The sequence below is a fragment of the Cyprinodon tularosa genome, unplaced genomic scaffold (genome assembly GCF_016077235.1).
Source record: "Cyprinodon tularosa strain WSP-4 unplaced genomic scaffold, ASM1607723v1 ctg364, whole genome shotgun sequence".
Lineage (NCBI taxonomy): Eukaryota > Metazoa > Chordata > Actinopteri > Cyprinodontiformes > Cyprinodontidae > Cyprinodon > Cyprinodon tularosa.
Window position 1 is genome coordinate 448,837 of NW_024039079.1, and position 13,772 is coordinate 462,608.

General features: G+C 35.8%; 1 protein-coding gene across 1 annotated transcript; it reads left to right on the forward strand.

Moving 5' to 3' along the window:
- The first annotated feature begins 3,073 nt into the window (after positions 1-3,073).
- On the forward strand, positions 3,074-13,241 carry ackr4a (atypical chemokine receptor 4a). Its single transcript, XM_038295974.1, has 2 exons — positions 3,074-3,162; positions 11,948-13,241. Exon 2 carries the CDS (start codon positions 11,953-11,955, stop codon positions 13,048-13,050), a length of 1,098 nt encoding a protein of 365 aa, XP_038151902.1. The 5' UTR covers positions 3,074-3,162; positions 11,948-11,952; the 3' UTR covers positions 13,051-13,241.
- The last annotated feature ends 531 nt before the right edge of the window (positions 13,242-13,772 follow it).

Genomic DNA, 13,772 nt, shown 5'->3' on the forward strand with positions numbered 1-13,772 from the left:
ACCCAGGCATCCTTTAAGACATCTGATTCAGGAATACACTGTTTTGTATCAGCTTTTGTGCACATCGTTTAAAAGTATCATCAAATTAATAAAAACTTAAAAACCAATTCATTTGTGTGAGTGTAATCCGTTTTTACCTTTTGTTTTATAAGGTGTTCAGTTTTCAAATATTTTCTTTGACATTCTTAGACCTCATTAGAGTTTTTTTCAGAAAACACAAGTTGTATTTACAGAAAGACAACACATTTATTCTTATGCTTTTTGTGTTTTTCCTGCATTAGTGCATAACATTGTTTGGTGCTCAAACTGTAAACCATTTTTTTTAAACCAGACTATCTAAAAATAAAGAAAAATCTCCAATTCAAATAATTCCTATACAAAGATTTAGCAGCTAAATTATAATTACTATAAATACTTTACTATAAATTACTAAACAATGTTAGGTGTATGTAAAAAAAAATTGAGTCAAAAATCACCAAAGGAACCAAAGGAAATGCCCCTTTTCTTTGTTCTTTTTATGAGTGATTTAAAGAAACACTTGCTATATATTTTATTCTGAAAGGAATGTGACTGAGTATTCAACACCCAGAGTAGGAAGCAATGCCCACACATTTTCAGATAAAGGTTTAAAGCCTGAAGTGGCAGTATTTGGGAAAATGTTAGAGCAGAACCAAAATGGAACTAAAAAACAAGTTCAGACAGACCATTTATTATGGGATATTTAGTATATGGTTTTCAAAAAAAAGAAGTAATTCTATATTTTGCAATATAGAGCAATACAGCAATTTTCTGCAATAGGGACGCTGTTCCTTTGCCAAATCTAGATGAGGGAAAAAAACTGATCACACACAAGCTTTGGATTTTATTGAAGCAGATGTATAAACCAACATATAGTTTTTTAAAAACATATTCCTTGACCCTTATTATATTATTATATATTATAACCCAAAAGTTCAGTGTAATAAAAGAGTGCATTAGAAAATGTATATGGGCTTTATTTATTTTATTTTTTTTTTCAGATTAAATTCTGAAAGGTGTGGCATGCATTTTGTAGAAAATACTTCACAGATCCATTGTGTTTACGTCTGCAATTTCCTTTTGGAGTATTTTTCTTTGCACATTTAAAAACAGAAATAAAAAAAAAGTCAGATTGGTTAAGAAGTATTTGTTGACATGAGTTTTCAATTTTTTTTATTCTCAAGACTTTGGTCTGGATTTTCAATGGGCACTCTAACTCATATTATGCTTTCATTTAGTTGCATTGCAAATCATGTTATATGTTAAGGTTTGTTCTCCTGCTGGAAGGCGGACTTCCAGCCCAATGGCTATTGCTATCATGTTTTCCTCCTGGACCTGCGTGTTCCCAGTGAATCCCTGTCCTTCCTGAAGAAAAGCAAGTTTATGTCCCCAAAATCCTATTCATGAGCAAAGAATGAGAGGGAATTCATATATATTTATGCCCATATCTTGATTTGTGACAGAAAAATAAACCATTCTATCATTTGGCTGGTAAGGCAGTGCAGTAAGTTGCACCTAAAGGATTTTACTTGATACATGGAAGAAAAACAGCCTTAGGACTGCCCTTTATGTATGGAGTGATGCACCAGTGTTTGTGCTGTTCACCTGGTGTTGTCGTGTTCCTACATTTCTGCTTTGGACTCAATCTAAACATAAAAGGACATTAGATATAAACCTTCCAGATGAATAGTTTTAGCGGTGTGGTTTCTGTCTTCTGTCTCTTAGTCATCTTTATGTGAGTCATCATCTGCTGAGAAAGTCATGCATGTGTATTATTACCAGGGGAACATGGCTGCTGATTCTCCTTATGCGGTGAGACTTCATTTACCATGAATGACTTCTACTACTTTATTTGGTTAACGATGATAAAAATAACATCCTCCGTAACTTCTGGAGTTAGTTTATATATTCCGAGGTATGGAAGGTGTCAGAGGGTTTATGTTGAGACGTATAGAATGAAAACTGTTTTATTCCACATCTGGTCAATATTTACCCACTTTCCATAAAAACACACAAGTAAATGAAACCGCTTTATCCAAATCCTTTTTTGAGTTGTAACCTAAAACATGTTTGAATTCCTTTCTTTATTGTAGCTGTATTGTTTATCTAGAGAATAACAAAAGTGGTCAAGGCTTTGTTTGCTTTAGTCAAAAACCCTTCCTGATGCCGGATGTAATGACAGATGGATCTAGTTTAGGTTCATTCTCTCATCTGCAAATATATATATTTATTTTTGCTGTGAAACACACATTACTGTAGATTTCTTCTTGATTTCTTCTATTTTGTCTCAATTTAATATTTTAGAATATCAGTTAAATGGTACTATCAGACAAAGATAACCTAAAGGAATAAAAAAGATATTCTCCAATTCATGGAAACTTTCCTCTATGTGAAAAAGTAAATTCCCCTCTAAACCGCTTTTTTGTCTAAGGCATTTATGACAAAGAAGTATAAGTTTTCTAAATCAACCTGAAGATATTTTGTCTCTTTGAAGAACTGAGTCACATTGTAGGCTAGATATGGTCTAGTAACGTAAATAAATGCTAAATAAAATGAGCTCATGAATGGTAATTTATAGAAAGATCACAAAGCTCCATTTTTCAAAATTTTTGCTACCACTATGTTTTGTCTATAACCTTTAAATTATGTCTTCACAGCACTGTAGATCAGTGTTGTACAGTGGGGAAAAAAATTGTATCATAGCACAGAAAAATCTTAACCGTTTATTGATAGTTGACAGAGCAACATGTAGCTAACAGATGGCTTAAAGTTTAAGTTTAGATGTATTGAATCAGTCTGCTTTGTAATGATATTTACGCCTAAAAGGCTCTTAAAATGTTAAGAACTGCTGGTTTGACACGTTATTAGTGATACTTTAAATGTACACTTGCACAAACAGAGCTGGTTTTTTTATGATCAATTAAAGTGAAACTTCAAAGGTTGTTTTTCAGTGCATTTCTAATGAGTGCTTGTAAATGTTTTTTTTATTGAAGCAGCTTTGCCTGAAGCGCTCTTTGAAGCAGCTGGTTCCAATCTCCGCCCACTAGTGCTGCACCAGGATCTGAATCAAGGCAACCCTGATCTCCACACAGCAGAGAACTACAGTGCAGAAGCCTGGAAACAGAAAGAGCCAAATCCAACACAGTGAGTAACTTACAAATTCATATGTGCAGAATGAGGTTAGTAAAATCTTATCCTTTAGGATCTCAGTATTTTGATATTCTTAGAGGAGCGGTGTTTGTTGTAGTTTACTTTCCTGTTTCTTTGTTTTATTTGCCAGTTGTTAGAAACTGCTCTATATAACCCTTCATTTGTAACTTAAAGTTCTATATTATGCTAAAACAGGTTTTCAAACATATATATTAAAAAAAAACAATGTGTTAATTCATGAAGCTCATATTAGAACATGACTTAAAACATAATACCATTATCAATATGGTCTATTGTTAGAAATGCATGAATAACTTTAAGCTTTGGATCCAGTGTTTGTCACAGCTTGACAATTTTTAATGAATGTATTCATTAATGTAGCTTTCATTTGGTAAACTTGTATTTGTATTATTTTAATAAACTGGACATGCATTAAACATTGCAATGCTTTGAGCAACAACATAACTTGATGGAGCTGAATTCTTGTCATAAAAAATTTTAATAAAGTCCTAAATGTATTAGACAGCCCCTTTTGGTTTTATTCAAACATTGAAAAGCAAAATGAGAAAGCCACTTGTCATTCAATAAGTTAACAAATGTGCCTCAGGATGCTGAAAAGTTTCAGTGACAGCCTGAAAGTTGACTGTTGCCATGGTTATTTGGACAATTGGGAGGAGACTTCTGGGTATTAGGTTGATTTGCATACAGTATGTATTTTGGGAGTGGGGCAAAATATGTCATTTTTGACATCAGCCTCATAATTGATAATGCCTCATAACTGATGAGGCCCATCATTTCTGACATGATCGACTCCTTTATTACTCTTAAAATGCTACACATCATTTCCCTCTTATATTATTTTGATACTGTACTTCAGAATATGCCATGAAATATTTATTAAATGCTCCAGACTAAAAACGTGACTAAAACAGAACTAATTAAAGTAAGTATGTGATATTTTTCATCTACTCAGTCGGACTTCAGAGATTTAATGAGCAATATCTACCAAGTAGCAACAGCATGAAGGTAATATGAAGAAAAGTCGACCTGGACTTTCTAAACCTGGACTATGATTCAAACAACGCTATAAAATGGCTATTTCTAGAAAAAAGAAATTCCAGAAAATAAAGATATCAAAGTTTACAAACTGTATTTAAAAAAAAACTGCACTAAGTCTGGAATGCACCATTTTTTATTCTTTTTTTAGATATAGATAATGATCCATTGATTATCCCTTGCTGACCTGACTCCTTTAAATCATAACCCAGAAGACCTGAGGCTACATCCACAGGAAAGATGATTTTGTAAAGTATTCACTCAGGGCGTGAAGACTAATGCATGGAAAGAAAAAAATATATCTTTAGAAAATATGAAAATCATGTTTTATTCTATATTCCCTGAATAATTAATTTCTACTTTGCCTTGGTCATCACATAAAATCCCAATAACTTCAAATAAACCTATGATGTTTTAGTGATGTGACAATACACTTAGGTATAAAGTGGCATGAATATTCCTGTAAGGCTCTATAAGAACTGCGGTAAAAGATCATTTCGCAGAACTCATGGTGATGAGGACTTCCTCATTTTGTCATCTACCCAGTGGTGAACAGTTGTTGCGGTGAAGCAGAACATATGATCTAGCAGAAATAGATTAGTTTCATGATTATCACTTGTTATATTGTCATGTGATCCTAAGCTCCGTGGTTGAAATGTTTTCTCTCCTCTTTTTAGTTCTGCCGGCATCTTGACTCTTAATCCATTTCCTTTTATCGTTGACTCTTACATTTCGCAAAATGACCAAAACTGATACAGTTTCTCCTGCTTACATCGTATACAGCTTTTCCAGACAAAAGACATGACGTCTGAACCCCTCAGACCAGCTGATGCTTCTGCATCAGTGACCTTAGGAAGTTAAACAGTTGTTGCTGCTCACTTGTCCTTTTTAAGGCATGCATTCTGTAAGTGCTTTGCTCTGCACTGTGAAATACTTGGGGGTTTTTTGTGCACATGATCTGGTTCATATATTCTGCTGTCCCTGTTTGGCTTTTGTTAAAGTACGTTTGTCAATTTGTCGCATTTCTGAAAAATTAGATTAGAGATTAGATGAGATGAGCTTTATTGATCTCACAGCGAAGAAATTCACTCGTCACATATTGGCATAGAAGTTACAGAAGGTGCAAACAGGGAGGAAAAAGGTGCATTAAGAATAAGCAATATATATACAGTATATCCAGGTATATACAGTATATCAAGATAAATAGGATTAAGGATTAACTTCAGAGATGGTCTCACATTTACCACATCAATGTTGAAAACCTTCGAGGCTCTTTATTCTTCCTTCCATGGTCTAGACAGGGTTGTCTGAAGCTCTGCTGGGCTTTCTCATTTTTTGTTTTTATTTTATTTTTGGTGTTGTATCTTTATTATGATTATTCAAGGTATAAAAGTAATGAATATTGATTAAACATCCCTTATTAGATATGAAATGTCTTTTCAATTATTGCCATGCTGAATTGGGCCCTTTTTCACAATCCAAGCCAGCTGGCATGATGATATACAGCAGAGTATTGTCTGGAGATCCCAATAAATCTCCTGCATTATGACACTTCAAACCATCACTGCTCCTCTTCTGTGGCTTGTCTGTGTAAACTATCATCTCTATGTATTAAAACTCACCTGCACCCTACACAGACATGACAATCCTCTGCTTGCATGATCTGAGTGTTTCTTTTGGTCTCTGCACGCTCAGTTCCCCTCTTCATCTTAATCATTAGCAGCAGGGTTTTCTCTGCAGCAGCTCCACTACAAACAACTACTTTAAGTTTTCTTATAGTAGTTACTTTAAAGCAACAGGTGTTAAGATCTACAGAAAAGCTCATATTTATAAGCACCCTTAACAAAGTGGATAAAAGGCCTTAAAATAAATTCACGTTTAATCTCAGATGTATCAATGTATTAATTAGTGGAAAGAATCCTATAAAATACAACATTATATTCAACAAATGAGCGTTTCAATTAAAAAATCTAAATCTCTTGCTGGATCACTGAGTTTCCTTTTCTGGGTTTAAATATGAGTTTCTCTTTGGCCACTAGGTTGATGGGGATTTGTATTCATACTACCACCAAAGATAGTCAGCAGGATAATAAGGGAAGTTCAAATGTTTCCTAAGCTTAATGAGAACTGCAAAAAAGAGTGGCATGTTTTTAGCCTGATAAACCAGACTATATTTGAGATTAAATGTGTAAATTTGCAGGCAAAAAGGATTTTGGCCACTGGCGGATAGGGCTAGTTTATAGACTAGCATGTTGTGCTAAGATAAATTAAAAATAAATAACTAAATATAAATCACTAACTGTTTTTTTTTTATTATCTGCATGTAAATTAGTTGATTTGATAGAATACTGGCAAAAAAAAAAATGTTCATCCTACTATTCCAAATATAAAAAGCTGCAGTTTGGTCATTGCTAAACTGAAATGAATAATCCATGAGAGTGAATATTTGGAAAAGCTGTCATTTGCAGAGTACAGAGAAGAATCTGTGATGCTGTGGGCCTTGCTAGAGTAGAACGTCATGAGATGTTTCAATATACAAGGATCTTTTTAATACAAATCCGGTGGTTCCAGAAAACTTAAAATGCTTTTTTTTATTGGGTCTTTAAGAAGGATTATCGTACAAAATATACGGTCAAATTAAAACAGAAAAGTTTGGTTTGATTTAAAATCAAAGCCTTTGTAACTTGTTACCATGTCTTTTTTTTTTTTTTGTCTCTGAAAGGACGTAGGAAAAAAATCATGTCTTACTGGCAAAAGGAGATTAACAGGGTCTTAATGTTTAATTATTATGTTTTTTACTGAAATTTGACCAAATACTGTCCACTGAAGACCATGTCAGAAGCAGAGCAGCAGCATGTTATTAAACACTTTTTGAGAAAAGCTACATTGGAAACATTAAAAATACATTTCTATTCAAACAAGTAGATTCATATCTAAATTAATACCTTTATCATTATCATATTTATGGCTTCAGTAGAAATCTTATTTTTATTAAATTAAATGTTTTTAGTTTTTGGTGATGTAGATGACTAAAGGATGTGATTTTGTCTAGAAGTATGATTTCTATGTCTGCTAAAACCAACCTCAGTGACTCTATTTTGGCACAATTTAAGTATAATTGTCGACTTGTCACTGATTAACAAAATGAAAAACAAAGAAGTAAAAGTTTTATTTTTAGATCACTGTTACCTTCAGCCTCTTCCCACAGAATGAAAATAAAGAATAAAACAAAGAACTGATGAGAAGGTGTTTCTATAATGTGTCTACCAGGCCCACTGTTACCCTGACATGATCTCTGACCAGTATCCAAAAGCAAAACAACCTTAAAAAATACTGATAAAATTCTGATGAAATACAGATGATGAAAAGCTGATGTGTCTTAAACCTAAGAGCCAGAGAATTTCAGGCATTTTGTTTTTAGCCTCTGCTTGTGGAAACTTGGTCTCCTCCTCTGGACTGTGTTCTTATCTTTCAGCAGAAAGGCAGATGAGCTCATGAAGCGAAAGGTTTCAAAAGTGTAAAAAACAGGCCGGTCAACACAGGATTAGCTGATATTGGCATACTATAGTGAAGCCAGACATATTGGCTGATCTCTGTGCTCGTTTCTGTCTGAAACAGAGGAAGTCTAATGTGTTTAATAGTATGACATCTGCAGTCATACTATTAAATTCCTCCAGTTTCTCTAGTGCTGATATGTTAATATCTCAATAGGATATCTATCGCAGATCTCTGGTAGTTTTGAAACCCCAGCAGCATTTCTTAAACACATCTCTGTTAATGGTCATACATCTTTTGGTGTTTATTATTCTTAGACACAGCTGGAATCTTCTCCTCTAGAAACAACATCCTTGTTTTCACAGATGTATTGAGTTGGGATAGGCAGAGCAGGAAGGCCAATCAGGCACAGGTGTATGTCAGAAAAACAGGATTCTTTAATTTAACCCAAAATATAAAATGTAACAAGTACAAATAGGGAGCGAGAAAAGAGGTCAAAGGATCGAAAACTACTGAAAATATCTGATACAGAACAAGACTGACTCAAACAAACTGACCACACTTAATGAGACAAAGGGGAAATTAAACAGTGGCTGATCAGTCCACAAAAGAAACTCATGGAGCAAAACATACTTAACTAAACCAAATAAAGTGAAACCCTATTTCCCCCCTTTGCATTGATGTGATACGGTCCAAATCATCTCACCCCTTGGCCACCTGCTGGTTCCTCAGCCAAGGGACAGGAGCAACTGCAAAACTCAAATGGAAAATGAATTAAACACAATTATAACAAAACAATAATACAGTGTAATAGTGATGAATAAATTCTAAATAATGTGATTTCTCTGTAATGAAACCCTGTATACAACAATTAAATGACATAAATTGTGTTTAATGCCACATCTGTGTGGCTGTAAATACAGCAATTACATGAGCTAAAGATGATTTCTTGACTAAGTCAAATAACAACAAGATAATTCATTTTGTGTTGGGAAGGACTAATGTTGTGGTAGAAAGGATCGGAGGGGTGTACATTGAAGATCTTTATGTTTGAAATACAAAATGATTTACATCCAGACATGATAATGGGATAGGGAATTCATATAGAACAGAGAACTTAATGAGAAACAAAAGAGGTTATTTTATTGTGCTATTATGAAATATCATACAGAAATAAAAGCTTTCGTCCTTTGTGGAAAAAAAAGAAAAGTTTAATAGTTTTAGGGAGATTTTCTTGAAATCTTTAACATATAAAATAAAAAAAAGAAACACCAGCAAAGGAAAAAGAAAAACTGTCCTCTTTTTTCACCCAGACAGGGACTTATAATATATGCATTACCTCAGTATACTCTCACTGGAGGTGGAGAGGTTTATTTTGTAAGCTTCAAAGTAAAAGCAAAAATGTTTTGAGTGTCAAGATATTACAAAATGAATAAACTTTAAAGAACAGTTTGTATTTCAAGTTTGCCCTTTGAAATGACTGAAAACACATCCCTACTCATTTTTTTGTCTGTCTTTTATTCTTTGCTTCTTACATCAAAGACGAATTACCAATACTTCCAATTACCCATTTTTGTTTTTTGTCTGTTTTTTAGTGTCCAGAATGTAAACAAAAAATGCCCTCCATATTTAAAAAGATTTTAAGCCTTTCTAAATAGTAGTCTGATTTTGAGTATTAAAACTATAAATGTTTTTTTTTTTTTTATCAGTTTTAAAATAATTTTATATAAAGATTTAAAGTTTGAGCAGAGTTTTGTTTTGTAAAAAAACAAAACCAAACTGTAACGAATCAACAAATAAACACTGAATGGAGGAAGCAACAGTTAGATCCAAACGTGCTGTGTCTAGTTTGAATGGGTTACAGGAAAGGATGAGATCATCAGATGGATAAGAGACTGTAATTGACCTGCCCTATACAGTTATTGCCAAGATAATGTTGCCCTCCAAATTTTTTCTTGGTAAGTTGCAAATACACCCAAATTACTCTGCCTGAGTTTAGAAATGTTAAATAGAAAGTCTTCTGTTTTGAATTTACACCACAATCTCTAAATTCTGCTTGGAGTTTTAGTTCCACGTCCCTTAATCAACCAGAATTTTGTTATAAAACAAGTCACTTTTTGTGAAGTCACACCCAGAACATGTGTAAATGCTTTACCTCATTGAGTTTTGTTTGATGAACTAGTGACCTGCCTCATTGCTTTTTCCCCACAGATTTTTTTCTTCCTTTTTTATATAGTTTGGTACTGAAGAGATCAAAGTTATCCATCTAATGTGCACTCTTGAATTCAGTAATATATGTTTGGTTTATCAGCATGGATGTAATCTTAGTCAGTGTTTGCTTTTGACCTTTCATGTCCAAAGACTCTTTGCTGTTCAGCCTCAAAGGCTGAGATTTACCTTATTAATTAAATTATATCAAATGTTCTTTAAGCTATGGTAATGTAAACCCTCTTGTTTCCTTTTGATAAATAGTACAGAGGTCCTCATAAGGTTCAATGCTGAATGTTTAGAAAAAACACTTTTGTTTGAAGAATATATTGGAGATCTGCACTTTAAGTCAAAGAGATGGTTAGAAGAAGAGCAGAGTAGACAGTGGAGGTTCCTAAATAAATGGCTTCACAGGAAAGTTCCTACTTTGGCACCCATTGATCTAATGCTGCCCTGGACATCTGCTCATCTTAAGTGCCAGGTTTATTCATGCAGACATTCCTAACCCGACCCAAACAGTCACTGCTCTGAGATGATTCTGATATGGCTTATCAACATTAAGATTTTTTTTTTTTCATTCACTTTCTTTCTCCAACTTTGGATTAAACTCAGAATTAGAATTAGACCATCAAAAAGACCTCCCTCTTGACACTTTAACTGTATTTGAGTATTATATTTTTACACTATGACTTGGAATTATGAGAAATCCAGAGCGTAGATTAAAACCATAACCGTCATGTACAATGTGTTAGCGACGATGGATACCAAAAAGAGGTACTTAAACGGATTCCAGAAAAGAAAAAGAAAAGAAGAGCTGGTGGAAGAACGGAAAAAAACTTGTGATTGGGGTGTTGTACTTCACATGAGGCCCACCCAGATAATGATTCTTACGTGCCTATTATTGTGTCGTTACGCCATTGCTACATAGGCTGAAGACCTTAAAGCTACAATGTGAAATTTCAGCGATATCTAATGGTCAGGTTGCAGACTGCAGTAAAATGAACCACCATCCCACACTGCCTCTCCCCTCCAACATGACAGAGTCCTTCATGGTTAAAAATGGCTTCTGCAACATCGCATTACTGTACCTATCTTGTCAAGTGATGACGAGATTCATTTAGAGTAGATCGAAGCATTAAGCGTTTAAAAAAATGGTTTTAGTTTAACTTTAGTGCGATTTAACCAAGCGGACAAATTCGATCCTCCACTGTTCTGCCTCGATCCTCTATTGTTGGCCTTTAGTTAGCTCTGGTGAAGTGTAACCTCATGGGGGCCATCAGCTCTCTGTTTCGTAGCAGGCCTCTCCGAGCTGCCACTGTGCTCTTCAGCTTTCCTCCTGAGCTAATAGCGGTGAGCTGCCACTACTAGCTCTGCAGCTGTGGTTCCTTAGCTACAGGGGGCGGCCCTTGTTTTGGGCACACCAAAGCAATTACGGACTGATGGAGCGCAGCAGAAAGATGTAATTCTGCTCAGGAAAAACACAAAAATGAAACGACCGGCAATTCAAATTAGTCATCTTCATAATAACCAGGCGGTTGCCGATTATGTCCGTCGTAAATCTAGTTTACATGGATAATTTTATAAATAGTATAGTACTATTGTTCTAGTATAGTACTAGTCTGTGTAGGACTGGATATAGGCTTAACTTTCGAGCCTCTATTGTCAGCTCTGTGCTGCCGTAGTGCTGTCTGCCTCCACAAATGCAAACCCACTCCTATGTAACTACAAATAGCAATTTCTAAGGCAACACAAACAAAGATTGAGACACACACTACATGGATGATAATAGATAACTTACATATAGATTATATATAGGATTTATGCCAGTAAATCCCTGCATTTATTATACACCGTACCTTTAATGTTACAGATCAAGGCAAGTTGAAACAATTGAATAATCAGTATTTAATTCTGAAAGACAAACATAATTTTTTGACACTTAAGAAATCATATTACAAACTGTCATCAATTTAAATACTTGTAAGAATTATTCAAAATATTTTTCTTTTCTTTTTAACAGATATCATGGCTGTCTCACATGATGAGGACTACTACTACCATGAAAACATCAGCCTCAACTACAGCTATGAGGACTATCCAGCACTGTGTGAGAAGGGTGATATCCGATCTTTCGCTGCCTACTTCCTTCCCATCATGTACAGTCTGTGTTTAGTTGCAGGACTGACAGGAAACGTTCTGGTCCTGGCAGTATACGCTTACCACAAACGGCTAAAGACCATGACGGACACATTCCTGAGCCACTTGGCCGTGGCCGACTTGTTGCTTCTCTTTACGTTGCCTTTCTGGGCCGCAGATGCCGCCAGAGGCTGGGAGTTGGGGGACACCGTCTGTAAAATCGTGTCGGCCTGCTATACCTTGAACTTCAACTGCTGCATGTTGCTGATGGCCTGCATCAGCTTGGACCGCTACCTGGCGGTTCTCAGACTGCAGGGTGAAGCTGAAAGAGGGAGATTACAGAGGCTTTTTAACAGGAGGCACTGCTGGAAATGGTGCTTAGCTGTCTGGGGAACGGCCTCTCTTCTTGGTCTACCAGATTTAATCTTCTCAGAAGTATTGTGGACATCACATAGGAATGTCTGCGTGGCCATCTACCCTTCATCTATGGCTCGAAGTGCTAAAGGTATTCTGGAGGTGGCTGAGGTTCTACTGGGATTCCTCCTTCCTCTCCTGGTCATGGTGATCTGCTACTGGTCTGTTGGTCGAGCTCTGAAAAGCCTATCCATTGAGAGCAGGGGGAAGAAGTGGAGAGCTCTGCGGGTTCTCCTGATAGTAGTGGGGGTGTTTGTCATCACTCAGCTTCCATACAATGTGCTAAAACTGCACCGTGCCATGGATTTAGTGTACATATTTGTGACCCACTGTGGGACAAGCAAGGTGCTTGATCAAGCAGCCCAGGTGACGGAAAGCCTTGCACTTATTCACTGCTGCATTAACCCAATCCTTTACGCCTTTATGGGGTCCTCCTTCAGGCAGCACATGGTGAAAGTTGCTAAGAACTTTGGAGAGAAGAGAAGAAGGAGGCCACAAGGAAGGGATGAAGAGTTGGACATGTCGTTTAATTCTCACAGTGTAACTCTGGAGACAAACTCGTTCTCAGTTTAAGTTCATCCCATTGTTCTCCAACTGTTTTACTGGGTTACCTTTAATGGTCTTGAAAGTATATTGTGTCAACCATGCATGTAATTAGCCTGAAGAGTTAATCACCTGCCAACTGGAGCTACCTACACTACAGCCAAATGAGGAAACTCTTTAATCCAAAATGGACGTTGTTTCAAACAAAAAATGCTTTAAAGGAGAAGTTCGGTTTTTTACACTTTAAGCCCATTTTCTGTAGTGTCCAGGATGAAATCGAATGATCGACACCAAAAGTTTGACAATTGGTCCTGTCTCTGCTTTTTGGCTCATTTAGAATCACCCCCTGACTGCTTTAGAATGGCTAGCATAGAGCATGTCCGATAATGTCCTTAAAACAACCTTAAACGTTCTTTTTTTTTAAATATGCTACTCACCGGGTCGTCAGCGCTGTTCAATGACGTTCCAAAAAAAGTTTCGTAAAGAAAAAACGTTCCTGTAGTGTTTTATTTAGCATTTTGTAAATCCCATTGAGTTCTGTAGGAATAGTCAATATTCCGCTGCCACCGGAAACGGAAATGGGGCCTGTTTACACAGTTGTAGTCTTTTCGCTTCACTCTGCGTACTCCGACGTCGAGAATCAAGAATCCACCTTTCGTATTCCATTTTCAGAGTTTTTTTTAAAGTGTTTAACAGAGACGTAAGCACCTCGACGTCGGAGTACACAGAGTGAAGCGAAAAGACTACAACTG